The sequence below is a fragment of the Jatropha curcas genome, chromosome 8 (assembly GCF_041381405.1).
Source record: "Jatropha curcas cultivar XTBG-Jc1 chromosome 8, XTBG_Jcur_1.0, whole genome shotgun sequence".
In the NCBI taxonomy this organism is placed as follows: Eukaryota; Viridiplantae; Streptophyta; class Magnoliopsida; order Malpighiales; family Euphorbiaceae; genus Jatropha; species Jatropha curcas.
The window spans coordinates 6,414,671-6,430,630 of record NC_143158.1 but is presented as its reverse complement, the minus strand read 5'-3'; the positions used below and the strand labels follow the sequence as shown (position 1 = coordinate 6,430,630).

The 15,960-nt window shown below is 36.0% G+C and overlaps 3 protein-coding genes across 6 annotated transcripts; 2 read left to right on the top strand and 1 right to left on the bottom strand.

Moving 5' to 3' along the window:
* On the top strand, positions 1-6,449 carry LOC105641215 (kinase superfamily with octicosapeptide/Phox/Bem1p domain-containing protein). Of its 3 annotated transcripts, XM_012225714.4 has the most exons (10): positions 1-335; positions 537-3,513; positions 3,617-3,795; positions 3,938-4,009; positions 4,099-4,251; positions 4,338-4,501; positions 4,616-4,763; positions 5,434-5,556; positions 5,669-5,756; positions 5,855-6,449. In XM_012225714.4, the coding sequence occupies exons 2-10, from the start codon at positions 543-545 to the stop codon at positions 6,070-6,072; spliced, it is 4,116 nt and encodes a 1,371-aa protein (XP_012081104.1). In that variant the 5' UTR covers positions 1-335; positions 537-542; the 3' UTR covers positions 6,073-6,449. The 3 variants fall into 3 exon arrangements, with proteins under 3 accessions (XP_012081104.1, XP_012081103.1, XP_012081102.1); XM_012225713.4 differs by having other exon boundaries at positions 1-3,513; positions 3,626-3,795; XM_012225712.4 differs by having other exon boundaries at positions 1-3,513.
* A 1,037-nt stretch (positions 6,450-7,486) lies between these two features.
* On the top strand, positions 7,487-8,144 carry LOC105641315 (uncharacterized). Its single transcript, XM_012225837.2, has one exon. The coding sequence runs from the start codon at positions 7,645-7,647 to the stop codon at positions 8,023-8,025; it is 381 nt and encodes a 126-aa protein (XP_012081227.1). The 5' UTR covers positions 7,487-7,644; the 3' UTR covers positions 8,026-8,144.
* Positions 8,145-8,790: 646 nt separating this feature from the next.
* Positions 8,791-15,960, bottom strand: LOC105641214 (homeobox protein knotted-1-like 3; the record flags this gene model as incomplete). 2 transcript variants are annotated; one of them, XM_012225709.4, is given in 6 exon segments in its annotated part: positions 8,791-9,243; positions 9,323-9,456; positions 9,817-9,948; positions 10,027-10,220; positions 12,752-12,872; positions 15,796-15,960. In XM_012225709.4, coding segments are annotated over 6 exon segments (690 nt in total). In that variant the 3' UTR covers positions 8,791-9,200.

Sequence of the window (15,960 nt, the reverse complement as noted above, 5' to 3'; positions counted from 1 at the left end):
AAAACGACCAGTCTTCTCTTCTTTTCTCCTCTGTCCCAATTTTCAGTACAGCATATCTAAATTTTAATTTCGCATGTATAAACATTAAATAAAATTAAAATTAATGAAAAACCCACCAAATAATTCCAAATCCTTAAAAAAAAAATGATCTTTTTCTGATTTTAAGATTTTAAAGATTCAGAGAGACAAAAGGAGGAGTGAGAAAGAGATTCACCGAAGGTCCAAAACCTCCCAAATTCAAGCTTACCCTGCACCGACTCGGTTACTAGTCTGTGTGTCTCTGTTGTGTTCTTATTTCTTTTCTTATCTATTAATATAGTCACCGTGCAAATCTGGTATTTGTTTCTCCTCCTTTTATCTCTTTGAAATCTATTTGAGTTTTGGAGCGTCGTATTTTTTATATGAATTTTTGTGGGTTTATTCTAGTTTTTGAAACTAGAAAATGCATAGAATAGAACCCGCAAAACCCTAGTTTTTTTTTTCTTTAGATTTTAATTCATTTCCCAGTTATAATTGTATATATGGCGTTTGATCAGAACTACATGTCAAAAGATCTAAGGCAAATACACGTTGCCAGAAACTTATCCGAAGAGCCCCGCATTGCGGCGACTGCTTCTACCACTAGTGTACCTACTATGGCAACAACCACAGCTGCGAACACTATCAGAAACCCAGAAATTTTTGCAAATCCAGATGGCTCTGTACCCGTTTATTACCCAGCAACGGTATCTGATGCTGGTTTTATTGGTCTAGGATATGCTAACCCTGTCCCAGGCGTGCCTCCGTGGGCCCAACGCATACCATTGCCGATTGGTAGTGTAAATGTGGGCGTGAATGGTCCTGCTGGTGTAGGGTTTGGTTATAATCCCAATTTGGGGAATAGGGTGGTTAGTAATGCTGTTGATCGAGCTGGTAATGATTTGGCAACTGGGTTGGGTAATGTTAATCATTTGGGAAATCGGGTTAATTTGAATGGGAGCAATGAGTTGACAAGTCCTGGATGTGGTTATAATTCCAACTTGGGGAGCCGTGGTAGTGCTAGTGGTAGTGGCAGTGCAGTTGATCATGCAAGCGAAGAGGGTGGGGATGATTCAGTTTCAGGGAAGAAAGTCAAGTTTTTGTGTAGTTTTGGGGGAAAGATTTTGCCTAGACCTAGCGATGGTACGTTAAGATATGTTGGAGGGCAAACGAGGATCATTAGTTTGAGAAGAGATGTGAGCTTTAATGAGCTGGTGCAGAAAATGGTGGATACTTACGGCCAACCTGCAGTTATCAAATACCAGCTTCCTGATGAGGATCTTGATGCACTGGTATCAGTTTCTTGTCCTGATGATCTTGATAATATGATGGATGAGTATGAGAAGTTGGCTGAGAGATCTTCTGATGGGTCAGCTAAATTAAGGGTGTTTTTGTTTTCTGCTATGGAGCTTGATTCATCTGGCATGGTGCAATTTGGGGATTTACATGACAGTGGACAAAGATATGTTGATGCAATAAACGGTATGGAAGGTGGTTTTGGTGGTATTGCTAGGAAGGGGAGTATAACAAGTGCAACTTCAACTCAGAACTCTGATTTTAGCGTTACTGAGGCAGTTGATAGCTTAGGTCCTGGTCAAGTGGATGTGAGTGGGGCACCAACTCCTCAGGACTCTAATCCAAAATTTCTGCCTGTGGAACCTAATCCTGTATCTACTGTGTCTTCGGGCATTCCTATGGTAAAATCTGTTCCTCCCCAAAATTTATCTTCACAGCCTGAGATTGAATTTGAGCGGTCTGTACCTGTTACTGTGTCACAACAGCAAGTGGGATATGATTTCCAGCAAGCCGGAATGGGCATTCCGCTGTCTGCACCTCACCTGCAGGCATATGTGGATCGTCAGGAAGTTACAAATATGCATCTTCCTACCCAGATGAGATTTCCAAATGCTCAGATACGATTCAATCAACAGCAGATACCTGACAGTAATTCAGGTGTTGCCCCTCATCAGTTTATTCCTACAGTACATATGACAATGGCACCAGCATCTTCCCCTTCCCATGTTGCTATGAGGCCAACTATGGTTCAACCATTAGTGCAACCTCAACAAAATCATTTGGAGCACTATTCTGATGAAAATTCATTTGGCTCAAGGATTGTTCAGCTTCCTCTCGACCCAAGCTATAGTGCTTATCAAAGCCAATTTTCGACTCCAATTGTTGGAGGAGGTTATACGTGGCATCCAATTCCGCAGACAGAGCATGTTGTCTTCTCTGATGGATCAATGCCTCATCAACATGTAATTTTTCCTGAGAAAATTCAAAGATTGGATGACTGCTTTATGTGTCAAAAAGCTTTGCCTCATGCTCATTCGGATCCTTTGGCACATGACCAAAGAGAGAGTGGTGTAAGCCCTTTATCGGATTCAAACTCGGTACATCTTAGTCTCCATTTAGGGGATGCTACGAAAGTTCAGACTTTTAACCGGGGTATGGGAGGTTTGGGTGATGGCATTGTTGAACAGACTGTTGGGGCTCGACCGTCTGTCCCTAGCCATGTTGATCATCAGATTGGATTGAAGCAATCAGAGCCGGCTATTTTCTGTCAAAATCTTGAGTCACTGCATGAAGATGAGAGAAGTGCTATGCAGAAAAGTGACAATTCAGTGCCTGGTTTCACCGGTGCAGTTACTCAACCTCACCAGGAAGAATCTAGACAGCAGCATCTAGTTATAGGCCAATATCGGGTGAACGAGGAGGCGTTATTTAACAAGCCTATCAACAGCGATTCCCCTCATTTTGCTGGTGCAATTCAAGGTACAGAACGCATGGCTCATGAATCCCCAGTAGATTACTCTGGCAAACTACCTCTTAATGTTTCCAAAGAAAATATTGTTGACGCTAATGTATCCAATGACCAGCTGAGCCCAATTGAGGGGATGATGGAAAATCTCCGGGCATGCCCACTAGAAATGACTGGAAGGGATGCAATTCTGGATAACACCTTACACAAACCTCAGGTGGTTCTCGACTCAAATCATATCAAGCAGCCTAAAGTGCTGCCTGTTTCTACAGAAGCTTCATATTTGTATAATTCTCGACTGATGGAATCATATGAAGTTGCACAACCGTCCATTCTGGGTAATCAAGGACCATATCCACAATCTAATATTGGAATTAATCTCCTGGATTCTGATGAGATTAGTTATGGAAACCCTACATTCCTAGGTGCTGAGACAGCCTACTCGCCTAATATGCCATCTTCCTTGTCATCATCTAGTAGACTTGTAGATGTTCATGATTCTCCAAATTCCCTTTTCAGTAGCCAGGATCCTTGGAGTCTAAGGCATGATGCTCATCTTCCTCCTCCTAGACCCAACAAAATTCTTACAAAGAAAGAAACCTTTGATACTAAGGATCCTTTCAGTGAGAACTATTTGAGTAATGCTGGAGAACTAGTTGCAGGGAGGCTGTTGGGGGATGGAGTTTCCGAGACACTGATCAATGCAAAAAGTGAACAAGATCAATCATTTCAAGGTCAGAAAGTTGTTGCTTTTCATGGTTATATTTGTCTGTATATGTGGAACTAAATCGTCTCTTGTGTTACTTCTTTATTGGTGCTTGGAATTTACTATTAAAGTTTCAACAGAGGAACTCATCAAGCAAGAACTTCAGGCTGTAGCTGAGGATGTTGTTGCATCTGTCTTTCAGTCAGTTAATGTTAGTACTGACTCATTGGTTGAAAAACATGAATCAGCTTGTCAAGACAAGGAAGTTTCTGTTAAAGATGCGGAAATGCATCACAAAGCTAAATTTGAGGTGCTCAATCCTTTTTGCTTTGGATGTCTCCGTGTGCACATATTTATTTTGTATTTTCCTTGTTGGTGACTTGATGCCATTATTTGTTTAACAAGTGCTTAATGGAACTTTAACTGTCCTTTCTTTTACACGATTAATTCAGGATATGAAAAGTAAACTGCCAGAAAAGGTGAGTATTGGATTTCCAGTATCAGAAGGCATTGGTCGCTTACAGGTATTTGATTTTTTGTGGTTATATAGTTGTGGCCCTCTATGTTAGGGAATGTGTATATATGTATTACACATTTGTTTATTTGTTGCCAGATTATAAAAAATAGTGACCTTGAAGAGCTGCAAGAATTGGGTTCTGGCACCTTTGGAACTGTGTATCATGGGAAGTGGAGGGGTAGTGATGTTGCAATTAAACGGATCAATGATAGGTGTTTTGCTGGGAAACCTTCTGAACAAGATCGAATGGTTTGTGTTTGTTCCTTGTATTATTCCTTTTCTGGGATTTGCTCTGTTATTAAGTTTTCTTGGTTTTACTATTTGCATAAAATCAGATAGAAGATTTCTGGAATGAGGCAATTAAACTTGCAGACCTGCACCATCCAAATGTGGTTGCTTTCTATGGTGTTGTGCTTGATGGTCCTGGACGTTCTGTGGCAACTGTTACAGAATACATGGTTAATGGTTCTTTAAGAAATGCTTTGCAGAAGAATGAGAGGTGTGTTCTTTTTCAGTTTATGTCTCTTATTTCATTTCTGTATCAGTTACCATTTATATCAATGCTTGATTTTCTATGGGATTTAATTTTTTTTGCATACATGGTTGTTATTAGGAGCCTTGACAAGCGTAAGCGTCTCCTGATTGCAATGGATGTGGCTTTTGGGATGGAATATTTGCATGGAAAGAACATAGTACACTTCGATTTGAAGAGTGACAATTTACTTGTCAATCTTCGAGATCCTCACCGCCCAATATGCAAGGTTAGTGACCAGAGCTAAAGAAAGGGAGTTTTTTCTGGTGATCTCTGATTTATTGGTTTACTCTAATGCACCGCAACAAATGTTTTAAAACTGAATGTTCATAGTGGATTTCTTTCTCAATTATTTATTCTGTTGTCATTAATGGGTATCAGTTTCCCTCTGTCTTTTGATTTCTTTCTATATTTTGGCCAGGTTATTGCATTATGTCTTTATATTTGGTGGTTTATGAGGTTATTATTTACATCATTGGTTCTTAATTTCAAGAAACTTGTGCTTTTGACATTAGTAGAAGTCCTAACAGAATCCCATTTTTTATGAAAAATTGTTATAGTTGGCATCTCCTGTGGGCAACAAATCTCCATTTCCAAAAATGCACCACGTATAAATTATGCTGTGTTATGATCTGCAGGGGGTGGGTAGGTAGGTTGGTTAGACTCTGACTTTTAGATTGAAGGTTGAGGATTCCATTTTAAGTAAGTTCTGGGTCATCGCACATATGCTCATCCCTACCCAACCCCTCAACAAAAGGCACTTCCTTCCCCCACTCCTTAGGAAGTGTTTTTTGATGGTGTGAGAAGGGGACAATGCTTTTTATTTTTGCTTCTATAGTTGGTAAATGCAGAGTCAATATCTCAAACAATCCCCATTCTCAGTTCTAATTTTGCTCCAGGTTGGTGATTTGGGCTTGTCCAAGGTGAAACGTCAAACACTTATCTCAGGTGGTGTTCGGGGAACACTTCCATGGATGGCACCAGAACTTCTTAATGGCAGCAGTAGTCTTGTTTCTGAGAAGGTATAAACATATATTTTTTTTATATTTGTTATTTTCTTACACTATTCAAAAGTTGAAGTATTTCTTCTCTCACTTAACCAGCTTATGCTTTCTTGATCTTATGTTTAATTAGGTTGATGTGTTCTCATTTGGTGTTGTGCTGTGGGAACTTCTAACTGGAGAAGAGCCATATGCAGACTTGCACTACGGGGCTATTATAGGTAACACTTCTACTTGCACTGAAAATTATGGAGTTTCTAATTTTCACTAGTAACATGGATCTATTCTCAACTTATTATTGCTTCTAAATGCACTTCAGGCGGTATTGTGAGCAACACATTGCGTCCACCAGTGCCTGAATCTTGCGACCCAGAATGGAGATCATTAATGGAAAGATGCTGGTCATCCGAGCCATCAGAGAGACCAAATTTCACTGAAATTGCAAATGCGTTACGTGCAATGGCCACAAAAATTCCTCCCAAGGGACAAAACTCAACACAGCAACTCCCTTCAACACAGCCTCAGGTTCAAAGTTGATTCCAGGCAAGTTTAGCCTTTTGTCTTGTCTATTCTCGCCATGTGCGCTTATCTGGGCTATAAAAAGACTTGTTTTTATGCTAAAAATGTAGTACAGGGAAGAGCCTTTAATTTTTTAATTTTTTTATTTATTTCCCAATGTTTTAAAATAGGAATCCCAGTTCATAGAATTTGTGAAGAATTAGGTTCTATCTTTGTTTAATATTTGTTCTGTTCTTGGGTTTATATAGACTTTACGTGATTTGTGAAGTGGATAGGGTAATTACCTTTGTTTTGTATGCAATTTTGGCTATTTGTCGTCTTCTTGTGATTAATATTTTAACACTTGAATGTTTTGGTCTATTAATAAGGAAATATGTTCAACTGTCTTGAACCAATCCTTTTAACTCTCTCTTTATAATCTTTTGATTTTGGTCACGATCCAGTGCTCACATGCTGCGTTATATACTACCTTCACCAACTAAATATAGTTATGCTGGGTTGGTTCCTTTTCTTTTTCTCTTTTTAGGGTTAATTTACCTCTCAATTATGTTTGAATTTGAAATCTAAAAATTCTTTAGTTAAGCAATCAAAATTATAAATCAATTTCTTTGGAAGCAGTGCTCTTACCCTTGCTTGCTCGGTCGCTCGAGCATCTTGCTGTCATGCTAGCTTTCAAATTTGGGATTCAATCCCGCGGTGTTTGTTGGAATATTTTGCATCAAGTTAATGCAATATTTGTGTTCTTTTTCAAAAAAGGGAAAAAAAAAAAATACTAGTATAAAATTTTTTCAATTAGATAGATTTTGTAGATTATATAAGTTTACCTTTATTTACTATTCCCTTACTTACTTTTCTTTGTATTTGTATAAAAGATAGTTCAAAGTTTTCGATTTAAATCAATAATCTTACTTTGACTTGAATTACTATTCAATTTAAAGTGTCATTTTACACTGAAATTTTAATAAAATAAATTGTTTATAAAATTCTATCATAGTCAAAATATTAATAAAAATTTATTTATAAAAAAATAAAATCAATTCCACTTTAATAATGCCTTAAAAAATTTTTTTTGATGAATCTTGAAGCTGCAAGGGCGCTGGTTAAGCAAGCTCGCGCGTAGTAGGTTCGTTTAAGATACCGCGTAGATGTCAACTGCTATTTCCAACTTTCGCTGGCTAATTTTTAGTGAACTGGTCAAGAATCCTACGCATCCTACCAATGCACCAATACGGTATTTCACTTGGTCTTTCTCGATCAATTTCCAAAACTGGTCATAAAATTTTCAACACAACCCAATATCACATCGCCACGTAATCGTTCCTCCATTATAATTGGTTTGTCATTTTAGCAAAGTCACCACACGAATACATACCTCTTCAATTGTACTACTTTTTAATGAAATAGCAACTCCTTTCCTTTCTTGGATATTTCGTCTCTCCTATTTCTGTTCAACTTCGTATGCTAATGGTTTCTTCTCCATATTAAGACAGACTGGCCTCTCTTGTTTTCTGCAATTAAATCGTATATTCTCATCTTTCTCTGTTTCTCTCTCTCTCTCTCTCTCTCTCTCTCTCTCTCTCTCTGTTTCTAATGGCCACCCCATACTCACCAATAATAGAGCATGAGGACGAAGGCTACGAATATGATTACGAAGAAGAAGCATCTTCATCAAGTGGGTGCAATTGCTTTCGAGTCTTCTGCTTCAGGAAATTCAAGAAGGTGAAGGAGGTTTCAGAGGTAGTAGCAGGCCCAAAGTGGAAGACTTTCATTAGAAAAATTAGCCTGTATTTCAACAAACAGAAGAATAATCATCATCATAATAATAATAGTCAGTTTCAATATGACCCGCAAAGCTATGCTCTTAACTTCGATGATGGTGGTGCAGATAGAAGAGAAGAAGATGGTTTGCTTCTTCCTGCTTTCTCTTCTAGGTTTACTACTGTAAATGAAAAACGTCAAAATGGGCTGTGATTATTTTTGAATTTTGTGTGGTGTCATTCATGTTTAATTAAATTCTTCATTTATTTCATTATCCCAGTGTGAAAAGGGATTTTGTGACCATATATAGATAAAGCATATGCAATTTTCAATTTTCTCTCTATTTTCCATTATATTTCCTATGAAATTATAGAATATAATGAGATTATTATTTTTGTTATTATTTATTTTATTTTTTGAATTTTGGGGTGAGGCACACAAAGCAGTCAGTTTGCAGTTGTTTTCAAAGTAGTAAAATGTCAGACCAAATAGTTTGAAAATTCAAATCAAAATAAAAGATGAACTACTCTCAGGTTAGACCTTTTTTTAATAATAGTACTGCGAAGAATGCTTTTTGTTCAAAGATGTGTTCTTGATTAATAATAGTACTATGAAGAATCCTTTTATTCAAAGATGTGTTTTGGATAGAGTTTAAGGAACAAATTGACAAAAATATTAGGTATTCAAATAACATACATGAGTTTACTATTTGTCATTTTATTTATTGGAATTTAAAGAAAGCTATTTAAAATTTGAAATTTATTTACCAATATAGAGTTAAGATAAGTAAATATTTTATTACAATCAAACAAAATTCATTATAAAATTACACACTATTGTTATTAGTATGAAAAAGTGTTGCAAGTAGAAATTTATGTAGTTGGCCAACAAAGCTCCTCCCAACTTACCATTGGGCATGCAAAAAGCAGATACCAAACAGTGCAGAGTATAAAACAGACACAATTACATATAAAACAATAGCTTAAAATCATTCTCATCACATATATAGAAGCAGAAACCAAATATTGCAAAATTACAGGCCCATGGCACAAGAAGCAGCTATCTCAACAATCTGATATGCTTACAGTTTAAAAACTATGACATATATATGCATCATAATCATCACTACATCTTCAACTATATAACCTGTCAACTAGATAGGTGAGTGAGTTTAATCCATCTTTAGCTAATGAATAGCAGCCTCTTCTATGAAGCTTAAAATTTCCTGTATGATCAAATGAGGAATACCAAACATAACTTTTAATCTATTCTTCTTATACAACAATTTTTCTCACTGCAGTGGTCTCTAAAGCTCTTTGATGCTCCGATGATGAACCTCTCCAGGTAAAGAAAATCGATAAGGAGTCTTCTGACAGACTCTTTTTCATTTAAGTGAAGCTCTTGTCACTGTTTTTCACCTGCATTGCTTGTCTACTCAGTTAGAATTGGTAAAATGTCCAAGAAGGAAGTGCTTTTGAAAAACTGAGATGTCACATAATAATCATCTTACTTCTTGCGCTTGCTCTTCAAAGTTGCTCCTGAAGAGTTGCTATGCCAATTCCTTTTCCTTTGGTTTATGAACCAATTATTTATCTGCTTTAGCTGCAAGCCTGTTTCTTGCACCAATCTTGCTTTGTCTTCCTCCTAAAATAAATAGAAGCAAAGAAGATTTTTGACGAATTACTGATAAAATATATATATATGGTCAAGCCACTAAGTCACATTTACTTTGCTCTAGGTTGGAATGGAATGCAATTATTACAATAAGATTGTATTTGGTAGTTTGGTCTATGGGGAATCTTTTTTTTCCCCATAAATTACCTGTTTAAATAATCCGAATTTATATAAAATTATATTTATTTTTTACTATAAATCTTAATAAAAGCGATAAATTCTATTTGGTCATTTAGAAAATAAACCGAAACAGGATTCTTTGGATTTAGATATCCATTTTCAAATTGAACCAAACATGCCTTAACGCTGAAGACATCACATCATACTTACTGTTGGATATGGCCACTTGGAATGCGATTGCCACCAAGCTTTTAAGAGGGAGGTGGTATCTCCTGGCAGTTTTCCGGCCCTTCTCTTACGTAGAATTTCCTCTCTAATGTCCACTATCTTCTCTTTGTAACCCTAAACAACAGAAGGCTGTTTATAGCAGAGCAACATTTTTGGAAAGGAATATAACCTTTAAACATTATTCATTTTTACCTGTTTGAGTTCATGCTTTAATTCTTTTCTTACATGCTCCATCAATGATCTTTCAGTTTCTGTAGGCACAAGAGGACCAAATCCCATGCAGTCTGATCCATCCAGACTTCCATCATACAAGTTTGTGTCACTATCTGCCTGGTCATCATCATCGTCAGACATTGTTGCACCTGTGCCTTCAGCCAATGATGCACCTGCCATAAATCATGATTAATTTTGAAGCTTAGCTACTCTAATCATATTATCAAAAAAAGGGAAAAGGGAGAAGAGCATAAGATCTTCAACAAGTTTATCAGTTACTATCAGCAGGCAACTTTCTACAGCATGCATTGTGCATGCATTGTGAGGCTTGCCAGCTCCAAAGATCAAAGTTCTACCAAGAAATTTTGATGATGAAAAAGGGAAGAGAACCAATTGGAAGTGTGCATCTCATTTGAAGGATTAAGGGAAAAATTACTTTTAGATAGAAGAAAAGAGAGCCAGTAGGACCCGTGGATCCTACTCACCATGGTATCACATTCAAAAAAAAAAAAATCCCACTGTCGATGTAAATGATAATGCAAAGGTCAAATAAAAGAAGTCCACTAAATCAAGATTCCCATATGGTCAATGAAGGTTTTCAACAAAGAGGTTGAATGTGTGTACAGGACACTACGGTATCAAGAAATTATCATCCTTGAAATTCAAGAATTCCATGAATAAGAATAAACTGTTTCAACCCTGAGAAATTTATTTATTAAGCTGCAAATTGAATGTAACCTGTCATAAACATGCTGCAACCACCAATGAACAGGGATAACATGGCACCAATAGCAAAAGTAACCAGTAAAGTATTTGCAAAAAGAAAAACAAAAAGATCTTAAATTTGAATGCATCAGTTTTATTCTTCAATGGAACGCTGGATTCTTCATTCAACAATGTAAACAAGGTGAGTGATAATGCAGCTGTAAGTGATGGCATATATCAGTTGAGTTACAGAGCTGAGAATTCCATAAGAATTTAACCAAGCTTTTCATCAAATAAAGAAAAGTTGATAATGGGGCAGAGAATTTGAGATGGCTGCCTGTGTGGATTAAAGTTAAACTGTGTTCCTCCCCCTTTATGAGAAAGTGACGCACATTTGGGTATGATGGGGTCAATTAAGTGTGTTTGAAGCTTATCATGGTAAACAAACATGAATGTTGAAAACAGACAATTCAAAAATAGACTGAAGAACGAAGAAGAAATTCATAGATGTAGACATCTTTAAGCATAAATAAAATTTTATTCAGGGAATCGAAGGGATGCTACCCCTGAATCCTAGATCAATATAAAAATCAAGAGCAACGAAACCTAAGTGAAGAATAAAAAGCCTTTAAACTTTCCAGAAGCCCTCAAATGCCAAATGATGCAAGAAGAATATCAAATTTTAAGAATTTACAAAGTTAATGTTTCCCATTACTGCAGTAAATTGCTGGCATAGTAGTGTAGCAGTTCCAAACTAAGTTAATTGTGTTCTAATTAAGTGAGACCTTATTTAGAGTCAAGTTCTACTAATTGCTAGGATTTAATGTTATTCTAGTAGGATTTATATTTAAGACCTTATTCTATTAAGTTATGATTAAGACCTTACTCTAGTTAGATTATATTTTTATAAATGGGACTTCAATGTTTAGTTTTAAAGCAGATTTCAGATTTAGGATTTGCGATGTTCAGTTTTTTCTTTTTTTCTTTTTTTTGGTCTATTTCTTTTTTTCTTTTTTTTGGTCTATTTCCTAGTTGTGTACCGGAGGCTTCAGCCTATTTGGTTGATGCTTTCTTTGTCCTCTCTTCAAGAGCAAATCTAACCTAAATTAGGATCAGAGTTATTTCTCTGCATCACAAAAGAAAAGCCAAGATTCAAGTTATGCTAATAAAAATTGACCCATTAACCTTTGTTGTATCCTTTATTACCTTTGACTACATCATGTTCTTTAGATATCAAAACAACATTTCACCTCGGCTCAATTACTCCTCGTTACCACTTTTCTGCCATTAATTGCTAAAAAATTGTATTCCTTCCTCTCCCTATATCCAATATTTTAAATAACTGTATCGTCCCAAAACCCATAACCCATAAACAAAGCAGAAAGCACCCTACACCCAACTAAGTAACCACTTGGTAACATCCTTAAATTTTTTGGAACGGGCACTTTGAGACTTCCTATGGAATTTATATATGATGATTTCAAACACCTGATCCTTGTCTCCACCTCTTCATCTCTACTAAAACTTTAGTATTACTATTAGAAAAAAACCTCAAAGCATATTCAAACAATGCCAGGTGAAATTTGAAACGCTTTTCAATATAAATAAAAAAGAAAGGTGACCAGTGCACAATGCATCCAACATGTGTGGGCTCTAGGAAGGGTTGATGTATGGAACCTTCCTCCTATTTTTTTGTAGAGAAGGTGTTTTCATGGCTTAAATCCATAACCTTCAAGAAAAAATCTAAAATTTGTAAAATAATTGGTTAAACAGCAGGGATCAAGAACATTGGCAATGATGAAAGACAGCAGCAAGAAAACTTGCAATGTCTGAATATTCGTGCAAACTGGCTATGAGCATAAAGAAGAGAAAATAGGTCAACCAGAGAAACAGTATGATTCCACAACATACAAATAAATAGTTTTCTTTCCAATATCTAGCGAAGAACACTTGTGTCTTATCTGTTGTTTCTGTTTTCAAAGAGGGTAAGTGAATTTACCTGTCAAGCTTTGCAGAGATTGCTCGAGCTCCCAGCAAGCCATTACTGCCTCCATAGCATGAACTCGGACGTGTTGTTGCAATTGGTCTTTAAATGAACAGAGTAATATGACATAATGTGTCTACATCAGAGAGAACAAAAAAAAAAAGGTGAAAGGGGTAAAAACGGATATTCAGATAAAACAAACAAAAAGCTGACGTAAAAGCAGTTGATTTACAAGCAAGCAGAAAAGGACATAATTTATTACATCATGCGAATTCGTAAATATCATTGAATGTAGCAAACCTGTACAGTTATATCATGCAAATATATACCATGCAGCAAACCAAGTCACTCACGCAGAAAATTTCCTATGCTACTTCATCCGCAGAAAGACATATTCAACTTCATCATCATATAAGTCCATTAATTTATGCTGAACTGGACGAGGATTACTATACAGGAATTATTGCTTTGACAAATATAAACATATGTAACATGTGTTCATGTGATCTATTATGGTACCGTTAATTTTTCAATAGCTTAACTACACCTTTTGATTTATTTATAATTAAGCAACAATCATCCAAATAAATGCAACAAAAGTAAAATATTATTATCATAATCACTAAAGTCAAATGAACTTATTTGCTATATTCACTGCTAGCAAGAGTTGTAATCAGGGCTGGACAAACCTTGCTGGGTGACTTCTCCAGGCCACCGAGACAGAAATTGGACAAGCTCATCTTATTAGGTGACTTGTTCAAGAAACAAATCAGCCCACCCCAGCATGAGTTACCATTATACTTATGACTTGGTGCCATGACTACAAAGTGGATAGGTAGATTTTTTATCATTAACAAGGTCTTTATTTAAGAGAGGGAACCAGGAGCTTCAAATTATATATTTTATTATTCTTGTGCTTAATCTTTTAATTACTCCAGTGCAAAAGCAGGAAACAGAGTTAACCATATGACACTAAAATAATATTAAGAAAATGCATTGCCACCTAACATTGAAATAAATGTATTCCTACATAACTATAGTGTAACCTTGACCTTGAAGTTGTGTTCCAAACAAACCTAGTTTAGAAAGAAATCAACTTAGAATGCAATTTTTTTCCCATGTATACTTAAAGTGCAAATTAAAGTCTTCTATATGTCAAAATTGGGAGGATAGAAACCAAAATGGAGCAGGAGAAGATGAATCAGGTTTTCCAATAAACAGAATTTATCCATTTATACCTCCTCCTTTTTTCTTCTTTCTATTTTCAGTTCCAAGGGGAAAAATTATATTTTGATGGGTTGGTTGCATCCCTTGCTCCACAGGCAGGTCTGTGTTAACTGGGCCTGGAGGACCTAAACCTGCCCCACAGTAAAATCAGTGTTTGTACAAGTAAGGATTGAGATGTTTCATTTTTATCAATCCAGTTTGATACACAGAGACAAGACTTTGTTTAATGTTGATCAAAGAGAAAAAATCTAAAACTTTAATTATTTTGAATTCACTGGTCATAATGTACACACGGCATTGGTGAATGTCAAATCATTTAGTCAACTTCCTATAGTTTAGGAACACTCTTTGGAAGAAACGTGAAGGCAAAGCTTTGTTAAAGATAACATTTTATGAGACAGATTCTATTCTCAAATTATTTGAGAGACAATCACCCTTCCAAAAACCACTTTAATGACTTTTCACATAAATGATTGAGGAGGAATCAATACCAAAACCAGTCCCAAAACCTAGGTATTCTGGGAAGCATTCATTATTTGACAAGGAACTGCCTTTATTATATGTAAAAGCATACTAGTTGTGTATAGTTGATTTGGTATTATGGTTTGTCATCAGCAACTTTATTGCATATACGTCTACAGCTCATGAGAGCATCTACTCTTCTTTTTGAAAAAAGAAAAAGAAAGGAAAAGACGGAGGAGATGTTTTGCAGGTTCTGCACGAAATAAGTTGAGCCATTCAGGCCCATAAGACACAAAGTTATTATCATCAGTAAAGCACTGATCCTCAAAGTATTGATAATTGAAAATTTCATTATTGAGAAAATAATTCTTTTTTCATGGTTGTCCACAACATGTATGATTTACTCAACAGATGTTATAATGTTCAAGGCAAAAGTTTTATGGTAACTTTGTTTTCAAGATTGCAGGATAGAAGCGTTTCTAATCCATCAAGATAAGATTAAATTCATTAGAAACAAATTCACCATAGAATTCCCTTAGGACAAAAGATTAAGCACCAAAAGTCTAAGCAAGGACTGCAATTCGAGTCGCTTGGAAATCCATGATAATAGAAGTACTTTGAAGAATCTTTTAAGTTTGTGTTTCATTCAGGAACAAATTCAATAACATATAGCAAGGACTGATCCATGTAGGAAGTGGGGAAAAAAGACAATATTTTCAACAAAGAGATTCTCCAAAGCACCCCGAAAGTTCAAATATTTATGTGAAATAAAGCTAGCATAATTGATTCCTCTAATGATGCTGCCACAACCAAGACATTCTGATTCACGTCACCAAGTACCAGTATGCTCTTCGAACCTATAGGCTTTTTCACATCAACCACCAAAGCACGGACAACCAAGAGTGCTTTTTCTTAACTCTCATTCCAAAATGGAGAAGATAGTGAACAACAAAAATTGCAAGGGTGGAGGAAAGTTTCACATCCGTTTTAACTTAAAATTTTAAGAAGTATTATACAAATACAAAAAGTTGACTACAAAAAGAAGAGGGAAAAGAAAACATTATCTTCTGCTACTCTATACCCATAATAACCTGAACCTAAAGCCCCAATAATCAACGTAATTCACCAATTAATCTTCGAAATTTTGAAAAAAAAAAAAGCAAACATAAAAAAGAAATCTATTTAAAAGAAAAAGTATCCCAAATAATAAAACTCAAAAAGAACATGTTTATGAACAATCAATCATCCACAATATTAGTCTAAAATTTAAATTTGTATTCTTTCAAACATATCTCAACAAGAAAAGAACTTTAATTAGAAGAAACGACAGCCTACAAAATAGAGAGTTCTTCAAGTAAATGGAAACTAACCATAAACTGATCAAGCTCTTTCTCATCTACAACATGACCGTTACCAAGCACGGAGTACTTAGCCATCACTTCCTGCGACTGAGCCAGCTGCGAGTCGATCCTCGCCAACTGGTCCACTGGCGTCGCTATCCTCAAACAAGCCACGTGCGCTGCTAGCAATTGCTC

Bases quoted from the DNA above. Each gene is read 5' to 3' on its own strand.
- LOC105641315 (XM_012225837.2), top strand. From the start codon at position 7,645: ATGGCCACCCCATACTCACCAATAATAGAGCATGAGGACGAAGGCTAC.
- LOC105641215 (XM_012225712.4), top strand. From the start codon at position 522: ATGGCGTTTGATCAGAACTACATGTCAAAAGATCTAAGGCAAATACAC. The intron at 4,010-4,098 runs GTATTTGATTTT...ATTTGTTGCCAG, and splicing joins AAGGCATTGGTCGCTTACAG to ATTATAAAAAATAGTGACCT. The intron at 4,252-4,337 runs GTTTGTGTTTGT...GCATAAAATCAG, and splicing joins CTTCTGAACAAGATCGAATG to ATAGAAGATTTCTGGAATGA.